The following is a 23,889-nucleotide window of genomic DNA, read 5'->3' as shown; positions in this document are numbered from 1 at the left end:
TGGTGAAAGGAGAAGCTCGGCAAGGGAGTTCTAGCTTCACCTTGAATTTCTTGCTTTATTCCCCTCCTCATCTTACTCAAAGCCAGCTCGGGTGTCTCTGGTGCTTTGTGGTTTACCCGTTATGGTGGCTTGGTGGAGGAGCGATGTCCCCACAGGCCAGAGCAGGTGACATGAGTCCCCTTGGGCAAGGGGGGACCCCGCTGTGTGCTCGGGGGTGCCGAGGGCCCGCAGTTGATGAGGAAAGAATAATAATCACAGCGCCCCGCTTGCCTTCCAGCAGGACCTTTTGGACACATTTGAGTATCAGCTGCATTGCAGAAGATGGAAATCCCATTTTGATCCTTTTTGTGGGGTGGAATAGGCACGTAAAAGGCTTGCTGAATCTTGKTCCTTTTCCTTCTCCGGCTTTATCCAACCTGCATGAACTGGTTCCTTTGGTGTTGTCTGTGCTCGGGGTCCCAGGTGCAACCAGTTCTGCTCTTCTCACCACTGGTAGAATGAGAAATCAGTGATTTTTAACGGCGAGGGGAAACAAGAAACAAAATTGCCCGTAAATTGTTGCTTCCAGGATCTGCTCCTTTAAAATTAAACCAAAACTAATGAGTTTTTGCCTTGCTWGGTGTTTTCAATCCGTACATTGGTGGATCGCCCTTTGATTAAGCACAGATKCCTTATTTATCAGGAGCAGGAATGGCAGCTCCGGCTGGAAATCCGTCTGAGTACCTTGCAATCCATCTCCTGCACTGGTAGCTCGAAATTCAGAAGGAAATTACTCTAAGCTGCTAGGAACCCCCCCTGAATTTGACCAACTTCTATTAAAAAGAGGATTTTTCTTCTTTAATTAATTCTTCTCTCTGTTGGAAATGCTTCCTGTTGGAAATGCTTYCTGGAAGCCTGGATTTTTCCTGTCTTTATCCTTGGTGGCTGGTGGAGGGAGGGAGGAGCAGCCGTGGGGGGCCCCGGCTCCCCCCAGGATTTCCCCTTCTCCCTGCAGCCCGTTTCCAGTGCGGGAAGCTCCATGCTGGCTCTGTGCTAAGCTCCGTGCTGGCTGCGGGAGCCGCTGCCACAAGTGGCTTCCCAGCAAGTGTGAACGATGCCCGGCGGGACCGAGCACTTCCCAGCTCGGCAGGTCCGTGTGCAGGGCTGTTGCTTCCACAGTGTTTCATTTTCCTATAATTAAAACCAACCGGTAAAATGTGGATATCAGGAGGACGATAACGAGAGGCCTGGACGTGGCGAGGAGCGGTTTGTTTCGCCAAGGACCCCGTTAGAGGCATCGCTGTGGGCTGCTTGTTCGTGCTCAGCAGTGACCCAGGGGTTGCAGTTTGGTCTTGCAGCCTAAAACGTGCGCTTGGAGCCTGGACCGTCASGACACACCGGGAAAAATCAGTGCTCGGTCCTTTACTGCGGGTGTCCCCTGGAAGGAGGGACCTCGTGCCCATGTGAATGGAGAGCATCGCGCTCTCTTGGTTTCTGTCCTTGCCACAATGTTTTTGGTTGTTTTGCTGGGGTGCAAATGCTTTTTTAAACTATGAAAGTGTATGAAGTAGCATTTGGATAAAAGGCTTTTTCCAAATGTCGGTGCCTGCTTGATAAGTGGCAGTCTTCRTTAGATTGGCGTGGGGCCAATCCAAGATTGGATTTTTTGGATAGTTTTTATATTGGTGTTGTTGAAAACAAACTTGTGACTATGATGACATTGATTTTGGTGAAACTGTCCAGATTTGATTAAACTGTCCTTCGATCAAAATAACCCATGTGGGGCCGAAAAGCCCAGAGAGGGCTCTTAGCTCCAGAGAAGAGGGGAGGATCCATCATAAGAGGATGACCCATCACGCACATCCCTCGGAGACAGTAAGTTGGGCTCTMACCCTCCGTGTGCCGCTGGAGTGGCTTTGGGGACACCCCTAATGACCCGGGACAGTGTGATTTAACCCAGCGTCGTGAGCAGCGCTCGGCCCGAGCCCTGGCAGGCGCCGCCGGCTTTTCCCGCRCCTGCAGGTATGATTCCAGTGCAGTCTGCTTTCTGATACGGATTTTTATTCGTTAGTGGCTAAGAGCTCATCCCRTTGTATAAAAATTATTTCTAATCCTCCTTAGTATGGAAAAAAAATTGTTCTGCTCTTGGATGCTCTCTTCTAGGTCAATATGGGCCTGCCCCAAGTTCTCCTTTGAAGCAGCAATATTGATTGCTGTCTTKGAGGGAAGAAGAGAAGAAAAAAGGCAAGTCACTGCCTGCAGTTGCCATGGCCACTGATGCTGGGTATCGCTGACCCTCTCCCCGATGTGTTGTGCTTAGAAAGTGGCTTTTGGCCCTGTCTTATTTGGGGAAGATTAAGTTTATAAACAAGATGGGGATTTTGGTGCCACTAGAATGAGAGGAGGGTGAGTCTGGAACTGGAGCCAGCGATTTGGTAGCATAAAAACAGCAGTGAAGAAACAGATACGACTGAAAAGTTGATTGTGAATGATTCTGTATTGAATTGGAATCCAGACTTCGGGGCTGTGGATCACAAGCAAGAAGGTGACCTGGCACCTCAGAACCGGGGCTGATGATGCCAGCTTCAGCTCAGGCTTCTGAAGCTGCAGCCCTGTTAACGGGCGCTCAGGGAGGAGCTCCCGCAGCTGGGGTGCCGGCCCGCGCGCGGGGCAGAGCCGCGCTCGGCGAGGGCCGTGGTGCCCCACGAGCTCCCGGCTGCGGAGGGGCCGTCGCCGCCTGCCCCAGAGTCAGCGATGCTCCGGGCGACGGGGGCGAGAGGCACAGCGCTGCTTGGGCTGGAAAACTGCACACGCCCACRGAGCAGGAGATCTTCTAGTTTAATGGAAATATTTTAGCTAAGAAAGAGTACTTCGCTCCTTAGCATGTGCTGCTCAGGAGGTTCCCTGACGTGCTGTGTCCAAAGAGAAGGCTGAGAGGAGATCTGACTAATATGTATAAGTACATGAAGGGGAGGGTAGGGAGRAAGGGGCCRAGCTCTTCTCRGTGGTGGCCAGTGSCAGGMCAAGGGGCAGTGGGTGCCAGTTGCAGCGCAGGCAGCTCCATGTGGCCGTGAGGAAGAGCTTGTTTGGGGTGAGGGTGCCCAGCCCTGGCCCAGGCTGCCCAGGGAGGCTGCGGAGGCTCCTGCTCTGCAGATCTGCCAACCCGCCGGGATGGGACCGGGTGCCCCSAGCTCTGGGTGTCCCTGCTGGAGCAGGGGGCTGGAATGGGTGATCCCTAGAGGTCCCTTCCAACCTCAGCCATCCTGGGATATCACCTGCTTTGGACAGGTGGTTGTCCTAGTTGGAGAATCGTAGAGTTCAGCAGAGATGGCCCCATTACAGGATGATGAAGCAAAAATAAATCCTGTGGGCATCGCCCAGAGTCTGCGTGGATGGGGCCGTGGGCATCTAGTAGCYGAGCAGGGATCAGAAATATTTTGCTCCTGTTTTCTGAGCGAATTGGCACATGGTCTCACGCTATATTTAGTCAAAGCCTTGGCTATCTGAAGATGAGACTTTACTTTTGGAAATCCTTCTCCRGCACCGATTATCCTCCTGGCTTCTGTAGAGCTGCCTGCAGTGTCGGCGCTTCTGATGGAGCCCAGGAGGCTGTGAAAGATAAAACAGCAAAACCACCAGCAAACATGGGCTTTATTGAAATCCCAGAGGTAGGTTCCTTGTGTAAGTTGTGGTGTTTGAAAGCAGAGGAGCTGCCTCTGTTCTGTTGTGGTTTTGGTAGCTCTCAGAGTTTGGTCTCATTATTTCCCTGTGGAGAATCGCCCCTCGTTCTCCACTGGGAAGACTTAGATACAGGGCAGGCTGCAGCCCCCGGGCACTCRGGCAAACGGTCCTTACCGTAAGACAGGAATTCCTGAAATGTATCCTTAGTTATATGTTTCTTCTGCAGCTTTTGCAGTTACCAGGGATTTTAACCATAATTTCTCATCTAAATCCCCAAATGGTACAAAACGAAGACACATGGAAAATGAATCTTGCTGCTTTTCTTCCTGCAAGTATTGCCTGCATGGTTAAAACACACAACTATGAGCAGGCAGTTTCAAAGGCCACGTTGGACGACGGAGCTGTGACCAATACCCATCCTACATGTGCGGGAAAGCTGCTGCTGTTTGGCGAAAACTCCTGGAAAACGTGGAATTTTCCACACTTGGAACCTGGGCGTCGTGTGCAGGAATGGGCAGGCTGTGGAGTCCGGCGGGCAGCTCCTGCTCCTGTCCCCGAGCCTGGCGCGCAGGAGGCGCCTGCAGATCCAAGGGGAAAGTTTCGCCTCATTCCACTGAGTCCCTGTTCCCTCCTGTTAATGTCACAGCCTGGGAGCCCTGGAAATTGCACTGCGAAGGGAATACTGATGTGAATATTTCTTGGCGCGTTATCATCAAGCTGCAGATGAGGACAATATGGGAGAAAATTGGAGGCGTGATGCAATCTATATAATGCAGCGCTAGGAGTAGTTGAGAGCGTTCAGCAGCGCCGGCTCAGAACCCGCTTGTCTGATTTTTCCTTTTTTCTTTGCTTGCATCTCCTCCCTCTCCCCTGTCCGTGTTGGTGACGTGCCTGTCAGCTCTCTGCTCCCAGCCCAGCAGCTGCTCCTGCTGGCTCCTGCCCCGGTCCAAAGGCCCGTTCTTGCCCTGCTTCCCGTGCTGCCCCTCTCCTTGGGGCTCCGATGCTGCCAAGGGGAGTGCACTGGCGTTTTCTGGGTTAGGGCCTGCTGCCACATGCTTGGTAACTTTTCCTGATTCTCAGACCAGACTTCAATGTATTTTCATACTTTTCCTGGTTTTTAGACCTAACCCCGCCCTAAATCTTTGCCAGAATAGCAGTGTCTTTCCAAAACGCTTCTGTGATAAAATAGACCATTTTAACAAAGCAGTCAGGGTTTCTCGTGCCCCACAACCCCGTGGCGTTGTCCATCTCTGACAGCTCTATTTGTCAACCAGGTCATGGGATCATTTTGCTATTTATGTTGAAACTTAAATGTCAAGGAGGTTGCCTGGTATTGCTGGCAATAGCCGTGGGCTTGGAGGAAAGCTTCGATGTGAAGACAAGCTGGGAGGGCCCGGGGAGTAGGTGTTTTGGTCTTTAAGGCTCTGGAAGAAACTGTTCATCCGTGTAACCTTTGTAAGGCTGCCAAGGTCTGAGAACCCCATTACCAGGCAGCTTAAGAGCTGGTGAGAGCAGCTTTAAATTCCTTGGGGACAAATATGTGGAGATGAAGAACGGGGTCTTAATGGTAACAGTTAATGGAAGGTGCCGRACGAATTCCCAGTGCGTTGGTGAGAGAAGCTCCGAACCATCAGCACAAGAGGTCTGTGTTCCGTTGGGACACTCCAACTCGCTCTTTCCTCTTCCCTTTGGACATCCCTCCATGCCCTGGTTCTCGGGATGCGTAGGGCAGTGCAGGGCACACTGGTAGCTCGGAACTAGGCCTTTGTTGATGCTTTTCTTGTTTGAGACCTCAGAAAATCCAAAATATTGGCAGGTGACAGGGGAGGTGAAAGAGGTGTCTAAGTAAATACCTGTGCGTGTCAAATCAGACAGAGTGGATCCTTCAAAATGCCATGGCCAGGCAGACAGAGAGTCCAGTTCATTTGGGTTCCATACTCAGAACATACCTGTGAACAACCCAAGCAGCTCTGGATCCTGTTGAGAGCTCCTTGGGGATGGAGGAGCTGCCAACACGGTGCATTAAGACTGTTCGCAAAGGGTTAATGAAGAGTTAACAGTTCTTTAATGAACAGTTAATTGGCTGTTAGACTGTTGGAGTCTCGCACACTACCCAGATGCTCGTAACCATCTGCACTGCMTCTGAGTGTCGGATTTTAGTGTCATCTGCTCCACGTTCTTCCTCCTTTAGCAGGCAACTGGAAGCTGGAATCAGCACTTTGGGTTTTGTACCTCGGTGCCAGCATCACTTCAATAGGTTGAAGTGCAGTCGGAAACCACAGGGAGAAAAAAAGTAAATAAAATCTGCATTAGTGCTATTGTAGACTTTAAAACAGCCCTAAGTGTTGCATGCAGATACTGTTCTGGTGAAGAATACCAGCACGCAATTCAGACTTCCAAAGCACAGCTTAGTAAGCTGACAGGGAAAGCACCTTTTGGTGCCCAGCGTGGAAGGAAGTTTCTYGAACAGGTTGCTTTGAGACTCAGCTGCAGTGGGGCCCTGCTGCTGGGCCCTGCTCGYGGCCACGCTCGCCGTGACCCTCTACAGATTTGTCATGGCCTGTTAATGAAGCCGTGGGCTCCGGGTCAGGGAGCGGCTGAGAGGGGCAGGCGGAAGAGCTGAGAGGTAGACTTATTTGTGGTGATGTCTCTGTTGCAGAGATAGGAGCCTGAGAAGCCCCGGCGAGGAGGAAGGGTCTGTTCTACTGGCTGTGTTGGGGTTGGAGCCTTCTGATGAGGCCCCAGCTCCAGCCGCTGTCATCTGCTCTGCTCTGCTGATACGAGAGTCAGTTTGGGATCACGTTTCACCTTCCTTCTGCTCCCTGCATCCTGATTTTGCTGCTGGGTCCTCGAAATTCTTTCGAAATGTTACATGTTTCTCATGTTCCACAGAGCTACTAACTCCATCCAAACCTTTCTCCAGTCTTCTATGTCTCCGTGGCCACCTGTATTTTCAGTCCTCTGCACTGAAAATGCTCTTGAGCTGYTCTTCACAGACCACAGGAGCAGAGAAGCACTTTCCCCACCTGTTTCAGGTCTTCTTTGGTTGTCTCTTACTGCTTCTTTTACCTTTTGTAATTCTCAGCCTTCAGATACTTTTAATCCCATCTGTATTTTTACACACCACTTTATAAATAGTTTTATGAACTGATACCCACATCTCTTCCTTTTCCTCTTTGTGATTCCCTGGAGCTATAAGAGGTCTATTTATTTATGAAGCTGTGATGGAGAACAGACCTAGATAGCTGACAAAATGCATATCCTTAAGCTGAAGGCATGTAGAAGTGTTCCTCGTACCCAGGCACAGTCCCACGCTGCTGCCTGCAGGGTTTCCAGCCTTGTTGCTGATGAAGGCAGTCCATAGAAATCCGGGCTTTGTGTCTTAGCCTCAGATCTGCCTTGTAATTTAGCAGGTTTGACACGTTGCATTCAGTTTGGGTTCTGGAGCGGCTGCTGAAGAGCACAGCACTGTCGCTCCGGTCTGGACTCCATAGCAGAGGACGTTTTGGCATCTCAGGACCCGCATGGTCACTGAGAGTCAGTCTTTGGAGCAAGTGGGTGGATGGTCTACAGCTCTCTCAATGGATTGCAAAGGCTGAGTGTCTCATAAAGGTGCCGGTGTCTCTGTGCTGCTGCTGGCCAAGTGGGGGTGTTGACGCCGAGGGCTGGTCAAGCTGGGGACAGACACAGGCCACAGACCAGCGGACTTAAGTCCAGGCTGACTGAGCCCTTCCAAAGTGCCAGCTTCAGCTCAGCAGAGAGGACTTTTCTTCCCAATTCACACCTAATTTACCATATTCCTACCCTGCTCACATGTGTGCTGCGTGCTTGTGTTGTTCTCTAGATGGTTTGGCTGATGGAGCACAAGGGTGTCCGTCCATCTCCTTATATCCTTCAAAGCAGGCGGATGCTGTGCCCTCATGCTGCCGTTCAGGGTATCCTGATCCTGAAAAGAAGGTCAGAAATTGCATTAGATGGAGCTTCCTCTCACTGCTGCTTTCAGTGGTGACTGATGCTGGTTACTACTGCGCACAGTGGGAAGAAGCCTGGGCTGTTCAGGAACTTCATTCAAACTGTATCCAAAAATGAAAATATAAATAGGGTTCATGCCCACCTAGCTTACCTGAGTTTCAAAAGTTAAGTTTGGAAAAAATTACAGATTCTAATTTTCCTCTGTTGATTACACTGTAGCCACATAGCTGCATACCCAGACAGCATTTTTGGCTGAGTTACAAGTGACTCCTAAGTTGTTTTCTTAGGACAAGGGGAAAATAATTGTCTTGTCAGCTGGAGAGGCTAAAGCATCCCATCTCCCCTTCCAGACCCAAATGGGAGAGAGGTTTGTTTGGTTCCCAGTGGGAATTTCACTCGGAGCTCACAGCGCTGCGTTAAAAGCCCTGCTGCACGGCGCTGGTTTTGTGGTTCAGCAGGCAGCCCTGCCCCGGGCCCGCGTCCCCGCTGCCCATGCTGAGGCACTTCAGTCTAATTACACGTGTATATCTCCTGATTAGCCTTAAAACCGTACCTGTAGGCCTGTCTTGTTTCTTCCATACGCCTCCCTAAGTGATCTGCTGCCTTCCTGCTCCTCACCCCCGGGACAAATTCTGCAGCGCTCACGGATGCTCTCCAGGACCCAGCTATTAAACCCAGCAACCACGARCATAAAGCAGCCCGTGCAAACATTTTCCTAATGACTGAACAAAATAATGCACTTAAATATAAATGAGTTGAATACTGTGACTGACGTTTAAATCACCCAAAGCATTACAGGCAATATAGTRTATTGCTTTTTGCGCGCTGGCTCGTAAATGGTGCTGTTATGCCTTGATGAGGCACTGAAAAGTCCATTCCTGCCCCTTTTTGTTCCTTTCATTAAAGCATGGTATTTTATTAGAAAATTGCACGTGGGCATGAGGATCATACAGCTGTTTATGGCTTTTCTCCTCTATAGCTTATGTGCGCGTGTAACTGCGTGGCAAGGTACACTTAATATCTCCGTGCTTCTCAATTCCCATTTTTATGAAGAATTGAATTCTTCTTTGGGCTTTCAGAAGGCCCCTCTCACCACAGTTGATATTTTGCTTTGCTGCATCTGGGTTAATTTGCAGCTATTGGGTAGTAATGTGAGACAGCTGCGGCTGGGGTTTATTTTTCTGTTTAAACCTATCTTCTGAAGGCCGCTCTGCTATCACTGGTCAAGGCAGGACCTCGAGTTGTATTTTCCGTGGAAGTGCAGTCATTTTTCATCCAAAATCTGGAGGTACTCCCAGTTCTTAGCGGAGAAGTTAATTAATCTAGGCACTCACCATTTATATAATTCCTAAATATAATTAGTCTTTGAATTAGTCTTTAAAAACTGTTTGGAAATGATGCTCCTAATAGTATTTTAACAGGTTATTCGCTGTCAAATGATGATTTGAAGAGTGCATCAATAGACTTTTTCTAAATCACTTTCAGTAAATATCTTTAAATAGAAGGCATTTCATTAGGATGATTCCAGAAAGAGAGGATTTGAGTTTTGCCTAATGCACAAGCAGTAAATTAGCGCTTGTTKAGGGCGAGCGGCTGCTGCCAAGGGGAAGGGAGTGGATGTGTTGGTACCGCCGCACATGGGGGTGTAGGTGCGGCTGTACACAGGGTTGTAGGTGCTGCGGCAGGGGGAGGTGCGGGTGGTGCTCTATGTGGAAGTGTAGGAGCTGCTGTACGCGGCGGTGTAGGTGCTCCTGTGTGTGGGAGGCCTAGGGGATCCTGTACGTGGGGGTGTAGGGGATGCTGTTTGCAAGGATCCATGTGTGGAATAGCTACTAGCCCTTGAATACTGGAAGCTTCCAAAATTTGATAACTCAAATTCAGGCAAATTCACATCCCCATAAAACGAGTACTTGACAGGTCTGTTGAAGTCCCGAGGCAGAGCACGCGTGCAGCGCGCCGCCGGGTCCACAGCCCGGGCCAGCAGTGTTKGCAGGGCGTTTCCTTGAAGCACCTGTTGAACTGGCAGGTCGCAGCCGTACTGTTCAGCTTGAATTCTTCCTCTTCCTCTCCTTTGCCCACTTACGGAAATGCTCCTGGTGACTCCTGTGCTTGTTCTGTGGTATCTAGGCTCTCCAAAGCAATCTGGTGGAGATGGGCTTAGTGGTCTTAGTATCTGAAGCTCGGATGTTTTCTCCAATACCACAATGTATCTGTGAGCAAAGACAGGTCTGAAGGTATCCCTGTAATAGAGATAGGAGGAATGCTGCTTATGGGAGGTGTCAGCGCTCTTTAAATGCTCCACGCAGCTTTGGCCCTGGAATGGGTCACGTTGGGTGAACCGTGTGTTCCTCGCTCCCTGTGGTTATCAGCTTTGCTTCCAGGGTGGGTTCATTCAGTCCGTCTCGCACAGCAGTGTCTGGGGGAGACAAGTGAGACCAGAGATTTCGTGCCGTGGGGGTCAGCCCTGAGTCCCACCTCCATCGGGGGGTGCAGAGACCACCCAGGACTCCTGCTGTGGGGCTGCCTCAACGAGTGGCCGCTGAGGAACAAAACGACCCCTGCTACCTCGGAGCTGACACGAGGGGCTCTTTTATTCCACCGCCTAATGCGGAGCAGCTTCTGCTAGTTCTGGCTTACGGAAAACAAGCTTAGAGCATTTGCTGTGTTTCCTCAGAGCTGCTACCAGCTTTGTTTCCCTGAGGGCTGATTCTTCCCTCAGTAGCCTCAGTGGCAGGAGCTACTAAATGGAATTATGCTARGTGTGTATAAGGATGGCAGAAACTGTGTTAACCATGAGGAGTAGCGCAGGTTGCCGCCGCATTGCTGTCTTGTGTAAAGCTCTGAACGTGTTTTGCTTCAGTGTTTAAGTAATATATTCCCTGCCTTCTTCCCAAAGAATGCTGATTTAAAWAGGAAAATTTGTGAGAAAGGTGAAAAACCGATGCTGTGTTGTAAACAGCTACAGGGACGTAAACAGGTCTTGGGTAAAGCAGAGCAGCCGCCCCTCGCCGTGAGCTGGGGTGATGATTTGAGGCCCTGCAGCGCATGGATGTGTARTAACGTTGGTAGAGATGGAGCAGGGAAGCTGCGTTCAGTGCCTTTCCTCACCGAATACTGGGATCATAACTATGGTGCTCTCTGTTTTTGGAATAACAGGTGTCATAATCTTAACACACTCTTGCAAAGGCTGCAGCGTATGATTTGCTGCCTCTTAAAATATTTAAGCCCCCACGGCAGAGTTCTGCTGTCCTGGTGATTGTGTGGCTGGAGGCTTTGAGAAGATAGAAGCTGGCTGCCCTTAGGCTCTTCTTGCTCGATGCTCCACTGAGATACTGCATAATTAAACCATAAGTCCTAAGTAAACCGTAATCCAGGTCCTTTGATCGTAAAGATCTGCAGGGTGGTTGGTCTGCAGATATGGATATCTGCAGATATGGAGGGTGGTTGGTCTGCGGATATGGATATCTGCAGGTATGGAGGGTGGTAGGTGTCCCGCACAGTCACCAGGGGTTGTCACAGCACAATGACTGTGGTTTGCTTGCAGGCTCCTGTTGAGTGTSCCATGATGGATGAGTCGCTCCACCTCAGGGTCTGCTGGGGCTCCTTGTCCGGGACCAGTCCTAGATGGCAGAGGAGCTGGGATAGTTCCTTGTCTGGGACCATTTCTGGATGGCAGAGGAGCCGGGCGGCCCTCAGGAGCGGGGCAGGTCTTGCCGTGGAAGCTGTGTGGTAAATCCTCCTAGCAAAGCCTCCGAAAGGTAACCAGCTCTCTGGGCTGCAGGGAAGTGATTAGAGCTCTAATGAGCCAAATCACCAGCAGTAAGGAAAGAGTAACCCTGGAGTAATTGGAGAACAATTGGGGAACAAAACTCTGACCTTAAATAACTAAATCCTCGGCTAATCTTTGGTACACACTTCTATATCTTGTAAGGTACAATTGGGAAGAGGGAAGTCTGTAGCATGCTAGCTTTTTTTCTTTCAGGAAAGAATTAGCTTAGAATGCTAAAAACTAAGCTAACATTTTAAAATGGCCCAATCTGCTCAATTATACCCAGTGAAATACAGAGAGGTCCTGGAAAGAAAGTTCTGAGGCGAGGAGTGTGTCATCCGGGGCGTTGCTGAATGGCCCGTTTTCATTTTTATCTTTCCCAAGGTGATGACTTACACCCCAGGGGGGTGATTTTAATTCATCATGGAGGCTTTTGAACCTCTTGTCTGATTTAAACCCAACTTGACAGAAGGTGGAGGTTTCAATATCAGGAAACTGCTACTGCTTTTTATTGGGTTGTAGAGATAGGTGGTGATCATCACGTTCGAGGGGGTTCTGGTCCTTGGTRTCAGAGGGACAAAATCAGTCTGTTTTCCTGGTGTCATTCCTCACTGTTCCCTTTCTATTGAACAGTGCAGTCCTTGATGGGGTTTTAGTTGACGTCCTCCTAATGTGCCCTGGTTAGTTGAGAGAGCTCAGATTGGGCACCTGCSTTGGGCTGTGGACTTCCAGTGGGTGGTTTTGTAGACTCCAGTACAGCCAAGAGCATTTTAATACATTTCTCAAGGGTGTCAGTGGTTTTAGGAGCAGCACCTTCCCCTCAGCCAGATGGATTCAGAAATTTAAAGTCAGCTCAGCAGATAAAGGCTCAGGTTTTCTTTGGGTTTCCTGGGCGCTATTGAAGTGCCCCTATGCTCGGTGCTGCTGAGGCTGCACCGCGAATCCTGTGTTCGGTCTGGGCCCCTCGCTGCAGGAAGGATGTGGAGGTGCTGGAGTGTGTCCAGAGGAGGGCAGCGAAGCTGGGGAAGGGGCTGGAGCCCAGGGCTCATGAGGAGCGGCTGGGGGAGCTGGGTTATTTAGTGTGCAGAGGAGGGGGCTCAGGGGAGACCTTATCGCTCTCTACAAGGACCTGGAAAGAGGTTGTAGTTAGACGGGGTCAATCTCTTCTCCAGAATAACTACTCGTAGGATGAGAGGAAATGGCCTCAAGTTGTCCCAGGGAGATTCAGGTCAGACATCAGGAAGAATTTCTGCATGGAAAGAGTGGTCAAGCCTTGGAAGAGGCTGCCCAGGGAAGTGGTGGAGCCACCATCCCTGGCTGTGCTCAAGAAATGTGTGGAGAGGAGCTTAGGGACATCATTTAACAGGCAGGGTGTTGAGGGGCCTTCGGTTGGACTCAATGATCTCAAAGGTCTTTTCTGACCGTAGTGATTCTGTCATTCTGTGATCTTGTTCTGTCTCCTCCTGCCGCGGCGTGTGGCTGTGGGTGCTTCTGCAGCAGAAATGATGCTTTCTGACTTTGTCATAGGGAAAGTTGTGAAGCCTCGGGAATCAATTAACACTTCATAAATTACTCTGAGATCAGTGGGGAAGCAGGCTCGTGTCGAAGTGCCGCTCTGTGTTACCTGCCAAAGCCAAGATGTTACCAACTCCTCTTTAGAACTGCTCCCATCCTGGGAGTTTCTCCCAGGGTTGATTGATCTCTGCCCAGTTTCCTCCCCCAAGCTGGAAGGCCGAGTTTGAGCAGCCTCTCCCAAAATACCGATACCCCCACTCGGGGAATGAAGGAGGAAGTCGCTTCGCACACAACAGGCTCCTTTTGGGGCCGGCAAGGCTGCCCAAGGCGCAGCCGAGGGCTCCTTGCCCCTTGTGCTCCGCGTGTCCGTGTGTGCGCGCCTGGCCCTGGCAGTGCGGCGGCAGCGGGAGCAGAGCGGCCTTGGAGCGGGTGTCCCCGCGGGAGCCGCGCACAGCCCCGGGCCCGAGCCTGGTGCCGGCCCTCCCGCACAGCTGAGGAGAGCCGCGCGTGACGGCGGGCACGCCGCGCCGTGAAACAGTCACGTTGCTTATGGGCGCCGAGGGCTGCGGCTGCTGTGTCGAGGGCTTGCGGGACGGTGTGATGGTGCTCCGCCAGGACAGGGCTCGCAGGATGCTGCGTTTCAGCAGACCTGCGCTTCCAGGGGTGCTATTCCTGTTACAATCTCTTTGTTCAAGAGCAGAGCTAAGCCCTGCTGGTACAGACCRTTTTATCAGCAGAGCTTTGGTGCTGTAGGCAAGGAATGGGGCCGTGATGGAGACGAGCGTCCCATTAAAGCCAGCAGCACTTAAGTCATCAGGAGTTTTTACATGAGAATGGCAGGATTTGACTTCTTGCACCAGGATTTTCGGGAGTAACCAGTGGCTTTTCGTGTGTGCTGGTTTGATCTCGTGAGACAGGTTTCTGTACCGGGGCACCAAAAGGTACGTGGCGCGTGTGCTGCCCTCCTTGGAYGCCTGCTCCTTGCTGCTCTGCTTCGCACTAAATCACGAGGGGTTAGGGAGCCTCRGCAGCCCCCAGGCCAGTGTTAATACTTCCCCCAAACCCCTGGGATTGCAGAGCCGTTTCCATCTCCTTGYAAAAACCCTCGGCTTGTCCTCGAGGCAGCGGCTCTGCAGGCCGTGACCCGACGTGTCGCTGCTTTAGTGCTGCTGCTCCGCAGCCCTCGATGGCGATTTAGGGCCKCCCGCTAATGCTCAATGAAGCGCCYGTGGAGGCCGTGGTTCTTCAGCCGTTCCTTGGCTCGGCCTCCGTTTCTCCTCATTAAGGGCCGTGCCAAGGGCGCTGCGCACCCCCCGTTCCTGGGCCGTGTTTCAGCGTTCCCCTTGATGGACTTTTATCCTGTGTCTCATAAAACRATGTGCTGCTTGTGATGAGATGCTTGTGGCCACAGGTGCATCAGCAAATCCAGCGGGTCCCAATCACTGGCCCATTTCAGCTGCTTTCCCAAAGGAGATGCTAATTTCGTGGGGACGGGGGCAATAGTTTTGTCAGCTAATGGTGGCTTTGGAGAGTGGCGTAGGGGCAGAGTCCTGCGGTGTGCAAAGTACTTCAAAAGTACATCTCCCATAAATAAATACATGCTGGGGGCATATGAGCAATTGATCATCTTATAAAGATAATGCAACCTGTAGTGATGATATAATTATGGTTGGGTTTGTATGTGCTCAACTCTGGAGTACCTGCTGCTATTTTTAATATGCTAATAATAATAACAACTATTAACAATTAATATTAATAATAATATTTAAAATAGTTAAGGGAACTGCTGCATAACCTGGGGTCTGTTTTTCCATGATCTTTAGTTTTGGGTATTGTTRGAACTATTAGAAAACACAAGGCCTTAAGTGGAGACAGAAGATCATAATCTTAAAGATAAGACCTCTKAAGTTCAAAAGTGACCCAGACTAAAAAATACATGAATTAAACACCCCTTTTAGCATTGAATATTTGAGCACTGGGCTTATATCCCCCGTGACACGCTGCGTGTCCATGGCCACGGCGGGAGCAAGAGCGCAGTTGGGTCCCTGAGGCCATCGGCCGCTKCTTGGCGGGATGTCCGCAGTGGGACTCGCTTGCTGGTGACTCCAGATCTATTGCAGATTCCCCTGGGATGCTGATCCATCATCCCGAATGGGCGGTGAGAGGAGTTCCCACCCTCAGGGGTTTCCAGGGATAAAATGCAGTCACGTTGGTGCACAATCTGTCAAGAAGGCTGCAGGCCAAGTAGCTGGTGGATGGTCCTTGAACCTTCCTGACTTGGGGAAAAGGACGAGGTAAAATAGAAGCAGGTTTTYGTGCAGTGTGCCTAGAGAGAAGGAACGTTCTCCTCTTTCCCTTCTCTCTTGCACGCCGTTGCAGCATTGAGAGGACGAGTGCTGCCGGATCAGCCTGCTGGAGCAGCCTGCCGCCGGATCCGTACCGACACGCGACGTTTGCAGAGTCACGGGCTTGATGCTCCTGCCGCTGGCAGCCTGTCCAGCCGCGGCTGCCGGCTCGCAGCCTGCCGCTGATCCGCAGTGACGTCTCGGCTCCCCGCGGACGCGCCGTGAGCTCCGCTGTTCAGAGACGTTTCCCCAGGCAAAGCCCTGCAGACGGACACCGCTGGCAGCGGCCCCAGGAGCACGAGCTGCCTTCGTTCTTGCAAGAGCTGGTTGCGCACCCTGTCCCGGGCCCTTAGCGAGTCCCACGTGCAGCACAAACGGGCTCCAGCRCTGCTGAAAACAGGGGCTGTTTGACACTTGTGAGTTCTGAAGGGTGTTTTTTTAAGCAGGTATCAAGAAGCTGTGCCATGGTGCCTTAAACTCAATGCTTGGAACTTGCTTGGAGCTTTCATGGGAGGTGGGCAGGGGAGGGAGCAGAGCAGCAGCTCATTGCTGCGAGGTGCTGGGAGTGACCGATGCAGCTTCTGTTCTTATCCACAGCCACTGAGCTGAGCGGGGAGAGGGAAGGGATGTGCATGCACATTCTCCCTGCTGTGGAGGTTGTTTGTGGAGCACAACCCTGCCCTGCCTTCCCCTGAGCGGTTTGACCTCCCGCGTGTCAGGACTGCTCTGTCGCATGCGGAGCATCATCTGCCCTCGCTGCAGAGTGGCCACCGCGCACGTCGCGCCGGGCACTGTGTGTCCCGCGGAGCTGCCGGCCCGAGATGACAACCGGCCGCGGAAGCCCCGGGGAACGAGGCGCGGGTGGTGGAGACGGGCACAGGTAGCTGCGGAGCCCGCGGCGACGCTCGCTGCGTGCGCTCCCTGCCCCGAGACCCCGCGCTTCAAGGCAGCGGCCTCCCCGGTGCTGCCGCCCGTGGATTACAGAGCCCCCGGGTTTGTGCGTGTTTTAATTGCAGATTGTGGCACCCGTCGCTCTTTTCCCCTCCCGCCAGGAGAAGGCCTCTCTTGCTGTTTACTTGCTGCCGGAGGAGCAGGTTGGAGTTGTTCGGCGGTGCCTGGCTGTGAGCCAGCGGAGCTGGCAGGAGGCGCTGACAGGGACACGAGGAGATTTACACCCGCTGATTTCCGTGCCAACGGGGGCAAAGCCCTACGGGGGCTTGYCGGCGAATGCTAAAGATTAAGAGTAGTGTCTCTGCTGCCGGCGCAGGTGCGTTGTCACCGCAGGCTGCTCGGGGCGGCGCRAGTCGCGCTCCGGGGCCGCGGCGCGAAGGGAGCAGGTTAGCAAACACCAACGGTTTCCAGCTCCCCGGATCTACTGTTCTTTTCCTGTTCTTTGGGAAATACTCCTTGGAGATACCCTAAGCTGGCGTGGTGGCTCTGTTTTAAGGCAGTCTTGCGGCAAAGGCTCCAAAGGGCGAGCGAGGAGCTGGTGCAGGTGCTGAGAACGGGAGAGCTCCCGGCACGGGAATCCACRGAGGCGCCTCTGCCTTGGTTGCGAGGAGGCCGCGGATCCTGCAGGGATCTTGGGCAACGACCAACTTGGCACTTCGAAACCTGCTGATGGAGCTGTAGGAAGAAGAGAAATGCCGCCCGGAGACCGCTGTTTGATTGGGCTGAAATGGAAGTTTTTCTTGTTTGGAGGGTGCCCCACGTGGGTGAGACATTCAGGCCCAGGATTGAATTCAGTGTTTTGAATCAGAGAGACCTACGAAGAGTAAGTGGAAGTGACCATAAGGACACTGAGTCTGCAATGAAAACCCCCCCGCAGCATCAATCCATGGGTGGAAAATACAGGTTCCTTCCCCGAGTGTGGTGCTGAGAGGAAAGCAGCAGGCGAGCAAGCGGCATAAAAGCTGACAAGTAAATTAGATTTTAAAATTGTTGCAGTTTTGATAATCTGAGCTGACATGGGTAATACGGGTTAGAGAAAAGTCTTTTTCGGAATAATAAGTTCATTTATTTCCTGTGATGGGCAAGAGGCACAAAAGGGCAGGTGCTGACTCCATCTCTCCTGCGTTAGCCGTTCCTGACGGAGTTAGGCTGCCGCCAGGAACTGCCCCTGTAATATTTATAATGGGCTCTGCCCCGGGAGGAAATTAATGGTGTTGGAGGAGGCTTCTGGGGCGCCTCGCTCGGAAGGTGATGTTTTCCCTCCTTCGTTCCCCGCAGGTTCTCGGAACCTCGCTTAGAGGCGAAGGTGTTTCCACAGCACAGCACTGGAGCTTGGGTGCCCTTCCACTCCAGCAGCTCTTCTTGTGGCCTCCTCGGTCCTGGGAACCCCATGCTCTGTCCTCTGCAGTCCCTCTCCTTCGCTTGCCTGCGAGCTGCCCTTCATGGTGACAAGTTTCCCCCATATAAACTATAACTGCCCAAGTTTTATGCAAAAGAATTGCAAAGAAGGCTAAAATTGCATTAATATTAATTTTATTAGAATATTAGTSTTGCGTTTGAATTTTTCCCCTTAGGCCACCTGGCTGCAGGGCTTCCTGGCTGGCGAGCCCTCATGGAAGCGGCGCTGGATGTTCCCGGCCAGAATGTGCCGCGCCCAGCGGGCTCTGCCGGAGCTGGGAGCAGGGGAAGGCGAAGGCAGCGGCTGCAGAGCAGGAGCCTCTGGGAAGCCAGCCAGGCAGGAGAGGGAATGAGTAGCAGCTCTTAAAACACTTGTATTTCCAGACTCGCTCCCCCGTGCTTTTGCTCTTCCCTGTGTTCTGAAGGAAATTGTGCTTTTTCATTACTTCGGTTTCCTGCCTGGCAGCTACTGTGTGAATTGGAAGTGAAAAAGGGCTTGTCTTGATGCTAAGCAACCTTGCAGCTTTAATTGGAGACCATCAAGGCATTTGAAGCGCCGCTTCTCTGGGGGTTGTGCCGAGTGCTGCTAAATATTTGATAGCCAGACCTGCTCCAAACCCTGCGGTCTGTCCCCCGAATCATGATAAGCCTTTTTATTAAGTGAACTTTAATTGCCTAGTAATTGGGTCTCCTGGAAGGAAAGGGCATCCTGATAGGCTGCCAAGCAGCTTGCATGGCAAAGGGGAGCTGGGCACTGCTCCTAACTGGGATTTTTAAGAGGACGTGGGTCTGGAGCAGCCGGCACAYTCAGTGTTGGCTTGTGGAGCCAAGAGTGTCTGTCTGTGTGTGGTGCTTCCTCCCACAAATGACCTGCTTGGAGCTCGTTCCCTTGTCCGATCCCCGGAGCTGGCTCCTGGTGATCCCATCATCTGTGTGGCTTCAAAAACTGCCTTCCAAATCAAGGAGTGTAAAGCAGGAAGCCAGCAGAAGCCTTAGGGTTGTTCTCCTGCAGAGGCGGGTTCTCAACGGGTCCAGGAGAAGAGCTGGTTACTGCCTGTTCCCTGCAACAAAGCAAAACCTTTYGCTAAGGTCCTGAAATGCTGAGCCCTGAACTTTATTGTGTGTGGTTTTTTGAGCTTGAAAGAGGAAAAAGGTTTTGCTGCTTTTCTTCTGTGCTCTCCGAATGAAGGCAGCTGGATTTTCAGACTGAGATATTACCAAGAAAAATCCCTRTCTGTGCGTGGGGCTGCAGTTCTTAACAGCCTTTCCCCGCTGCTCGYGCTGCTCTGCTCCTCTGGGTTTTTCCCTATGGAAAGCTGGACGTGTTGAATACCTGTATTTTGCAGGTGAAGCATCAGACATGTCCAGGGCTCCTAGCAGAGCTCTGGCTGCAAGCCAGTGCTTTGCTGGCCAGATAACCGTGGTAAGCGTGTCGGGAATGAGATGCCAGCATCCACAGTGGGCTCCGGGAATGTCCTGCTTGGTGGGTTTTCCCGCATGGGAAGTGCCTTGGGGAAGTGGGTGTTTTGGGCAGGGAAGGAGCCTGGGACTCCCGCTCGAAGCCTTTTCTGTTCCCTGTAAACTGCTTCTGGTGAATGGTGCGGTAGCGTTTCAGTGTCGGGCGCTCAGGATCTCTGCTCTTCTCTAGCTCGGTTTCCTCTCCTCTCTGCTGACAGCTGCTTCCCGAAAGCCTGTGCTCGCTCATCAGGTTTAGATGCTTCTCGTGCCTTTGAGTTTCCTGCGCTATCAAAGACTTGTTTCTTGGAGCAGATGCCCAGCTAATCGAGTCCGTGGTCATATCTGTATCCTGTGGGTTGTCCCCTGTTCTTGCAGATTTTTTCTTCTGTAGCATGTGGAAGACCTGGCCCCCAGTTGACTTATTTTTCTCCCTTTCCTGAGCATCTTGTGCCTGCAGAGTTTGAAGTCGCAACTGGCTTGTTTGGCTTTCAGCTCTCTGCACTCGACCGAAATTTCCGGTGAGTGTCCAATAGCTGCGCTGAGCCCCAGCCTCCCTCCTTAGGAGAGGCGGACGCAGGGGGCCAAGCTCTGTGCCGAGGAAAGATGCATTTCAAGGGTTCTCTTTAGCAGCAAGTGCCTTGTAGCCTCGGGGGGCTCCGTGCCCCCCGTGCTCCCCCTTTGCCGCCTCTCACGTGGGACCAGCGGTTCCCGGGTCGCTCCTGCAAAGCCCTGGAGCACGTGTCGCTCAGACAGGTTGGTGCACGGCTGAGACAAAAGGCTCCATCACACAGAAAGATGCGACCGTAACGTTTTCCTGACCCTAACGCCAGCTTGGTTTTGCTTTCCTTTGATTGTCAGCCCGTGCTGAACAGTTTGGGTTGCCTTGTGGTGTATTTGTGCTCTGTTCGAGTTGTTGCTGAGCGGGTTCGCCAGGAACAGGTTGCAATTTGTTGCTTTCTRTGTTGATGACACATCTTTTCTTTGCCGCTAATGAGCGTAATTTACAGAGGAAAGAGTGTTAGTCACCCAGCCATTATTGCCATCTCCAAGTAGTTTTCAGAGTGTCTCTCTTGCAAGCCTGGATTGCTCAGGGAGTGCGGAGCAGCGTGGGAGCGCGCGGCGCCTGTTTCCGGCAGCTGTGTAATTGCCTCCTTTGCTTGTGCTTGCAGGGCCGCTGAGGTTCCTGTCGCAGACAGAGTCCGTCACGGCGTTTGCGGGCGACACGGTTTTGCTGAAGTGCGAGGTGGTCGGCGAGCCCATGCCCGTGGTGCACTGGCAGAGGAACCAGGAGGACCTGCTCCCGGGCCCGGCGGACACGCGCCTGGCCGTGCTGCCCTCCGGAGCRCTGCAGATCAGCAGGATCCAGCCGGGGGACAGTGGGATCTACAGGTGCCTTGCAAAGAACCCAGCGAGCTCAAGGATTGGCAACGACGCCGAAGTCCGAGTTTTGGCAGGTAGGAAGCACACGTTTTCACTCTGCTTCTCTGTTGCCTGTTCATGCTCCTTTTCTCCCTGTTACAGCAGTCACTCCTTCCGAGGCAACTAGGATGATTTACCCCACTTTCTTTCCAGTTACTTTTACAAGCTTCCAAGTTCTTCTTCACATGGAAGAGCCTGGAGGCCTTTAGAAGCAGCTGGATGCGAAGGTGAGGGGCTGACACCATAGGGAAGTGTTCAGGCTGCCTAACTCTGAGTACTTAGTTCAGAGATGTGTGAAGCTGCTCTCAGTGTGTAGTCAATGGTGAGAGACAGGTACTTCCTATGTTACTGTACTGGGGCTTGCTGTCCCAAAGTACTCCCTGGAAGTGTTCCTCTCGCTSCATTGACTGGAAGATTAACGTGGGCCTAGCTGCTCAATTTGTACTCAGAGTTAGGCTACCTGGATACTTCAGTGCCTGATGTGATCTGCCAGTTTTCCCAGACCACAGTTTAACAGTCCATGGCCAAATGAGCATCTTGCTCCGCCTCTTAATAAAATTATGTGCTAAGTCAACACTTAATGCTGCAGTGTGTTTCTAGAAATGTTATCAAGAACAGAGCAGCGAAAGAGAGGTCTCAAGAAGGTACTCCTGCAAAATCCCCTTTCTTTTTAGTCTTGCTTGCCAATATGCAACCTGTAATTCAGTGGGGATGCTTTCAGTTACTCAGCTCTGAGACTTGCTTTGGAAATGCTTTTCTAACCACATGCTGTTAGATTGCATGCATTTATTTTCATTCAGTGAGAGAGAACTACGCAAGATTCCCAGACTTTGTGGRTGAAGCCTGGATGCTTTGGAAATGGGTATGGCCAGAAGTGCTCCTGAGGAAAATTGCTCYTTGCCCATGTGAAGCCTGATGAGACTGGTTGATCTTCCCTCCTAGGAGAGGTCTCTAGCTCTGGAGTTGTTACACTTCTTGGCACCAAGCGTTTGAGCCAGACCTCTATGGTACAGAGCTGGCCCTCGCTTGGTGGTTTGTGTGATGGGCTGCCACAGAGCTGGTCTTGCTGGGGCTCCCGGGAGCCTCACGGACGTGGGTTGTTTCTTATGCTTGTAGACAAACCTAGACTTTCCCTGGACCACAGTGATCTAAGATCCACTGATGGGATGGAGGGGAGAGGAATTTCATTAATGAAAATTAAGAGTACCACAAAACTGCAAATTTTCACTTAAACCTGAAGAATATCTCTCAGACTCCTCACGGAATTACTGCTTTGCTGTTCATCCACTTTACTGCCTTGCTGTAGACAGATGGGTGCCTCCCTTTCTCCAGTTTTGGTCATTAACATTCTGGCTAAATGGCCTCTGTTAGGTTGTTCATAGGAGGGAAGGGAATTCATTTATCTTTTCCCAGGAAAACTTATACTAGGGCAACACCAGACCACATCATGTGAGACGTACGCCACAAGGAACTAGTGGAGTCAGTCAGACATGGGCTTATGGCAAGTAGTGAGAGCTCCTTCCAGGCAGATGTGAACAGATGTGGCTATTAAGAGAAGTGAACGGTGCTGCCGAGACAGAAGTTTGGATATTATTGAGCCTATTGGGAATTTTGATCTCACATTCACCCTTTGGTTCAACTCTGTGCTGTTAAGCTTGMTTTCCTAATTTTATTTGTTGGCAAAAATCTGTTTTTGGATGCAATTCTTGTCTTGCACAGCTAGCCTTTACTAGRCAACATATCATTGTTGATCTTTCTCCTTTTTAATGAGAAAAAAAGAAAAAAAATCTCTTAAATTCTGTTTAAAGGAGTAGGCACCACAAGAAGAGCCTTAGGTAGTGTATGGTGCTTCTCTATTTTAACAAACATTGCTGGCGTARCAGTTGTGATCTATCTGACCCCTCAGCAGAACTGTCAGGACCTGCACCAAGAGCAAAGGCAACAGCCAAAGTTAAGCTCTCATATCCCAAAGTGGCGCTTCTCTATGTGCAGCCCATGCAACACACACCAACACGCACCATCTAGGAGCCCTCGTTTCACCTGGTTGTGAATTCTGAAGTACTGGAACATCCACTAGTTCCTAAAGCAATAAATGGTGTTTGCTAGTATATGGTATAGAAAATGGTATTTTCTAATCTTTTGTGCATCTTCTAAACAGGGCGTGAGGGACAACAGTGAAGAAGCATGAATGCTGCTTTTACTTCTTTGGCTGAAAAGCTGATGGTTTGATGTTGGATCTGGGTGGTTCCAGATCTGGATCCAGATGGTGGATCTGGGTGGCTGGTGGTTTGATGGTGGATGGTTTGTTATGGTGGATCTGGAGATCTGTCTCTCCTCTCAGTAGAAAAAGTCTTCATACATCATCAAAAAAATTAGGAGGAGGACCTAAGACTACTTGGATGAAGTAATTAGTGCCCTTCTGGACAAAGCAATCAAAAAAAGTACGCTTTAGCAGCACAAAATGTGTAGTTTAAGTTGCCGTGTAAACTACTGAATGCAAAGCTTAGCAGATGGGAGAGGGTACCAGGGCACTAGGCAGGACGTTTTTAGCTTAATCAGAAAGAAGCTTTATGTAACTGCATTTACCAATTTCAGCCTTCCCAGACMGGATGATAAACCCCAAGTAGCTCCCTCTGCACGAGGCTGCCCGCATTCCAGTATCTTGTCAAGCGTCAATGCTTTCTAGCCATTCAGTGTGTGCTGGCTCATCTCCACTTGTACAGGCTTTCACTGGAAGTTTCTCATGTGAAACCAGCAGTGTTGAGTTTGTGCTTCTGCACAAGAAAAAGCTGTTAGCAAATGTACCTCACGTCTTTGAGTCTGTTCTTTGTTCTTTCCTATATGTTTCTGTAAGTTGGCTCCTTGCTTTCGGAGATGTCTAGCTGGTAGCATTCCCAAGACATGTTGATTGACAAAAGACTATATTTATCCTTTTCTCTATATATTTAAACAAAGATAGGTTCATTCGGCCAAGAATAGAAACACTGCAATTACCATTTTGTTTTTGCACATTTGAATCTTGTGTTTTGCATTGTTGAATGTGTGAGAGTGCCAAGAAATTTCTTTCCGCAGGAATATATTGAATACTTGCAAGTCAGAGCAGTTTTTAATTATTTCACAGCCAAACTATTGTATTTTATCATAGTTTTGGGCAGCTGAGTTATGGATGAACAATTGCTTTCCTTGGTCATCACTTATACCAAAAAACACGAGACTATCAGGAAATTAATGGGGCTTTTTTTTTTTTTTTTCTTTTTTTTGGGCTTTACAATTAAATGTGCACAAATTCATCTGAAAAAGAAGTATTTGATATAAATGCCGTTACTCCTCTGGCAAGTTTTTAATACTTCTGCATATATATACTTCAGCTTTAATAGAAACCTGTGAATAGTTTTAGTTGAT

General features: G+C 50.8%; 1 protein-coding gene across 1 annotated transcript in view; it reads left to right on the top strand.

Annotated features, from left to right (window-relative positions):
- DCC (DCC netrin 1 receptor) overlaps positions 1 to 23,889 on the top strand; it is a 349,458-nt gene that overhangs the window by 122,041 nt on the left and 203,528 nt on the right. Inside the window, exon 3 of the mRNA XM_026038936.1 lies at positions 20,238 to 20,522. Within this exon, the coding sequence (XP_025894721.1) occupies positions 20,238 to 20,522 (285 nt within the window). The remainder of the gene's footprint in view (positions 1 to 20,237; positions 20,523 to 23,889) is intronic.

Source organism: Nothoprocta perdicaria, unplaced genomic scaffold (assembly GCF_003342845.1).
Source record: "Nothoprocta perdicaria isolate Ctin4 unplaced genomic scaffold, notPer1 scaffold_10, whole genome shotgun sequence".
Lineage (NCBI taxonomy): Eukaryota > Metazoa > Chordata > Aves > Tinamiformes > Tinamidae > Nothoprocta > Nothoprocta perdicaria.
This window is presented reverse-complemented; position numbering and strand designations above follow the sequence as displayed.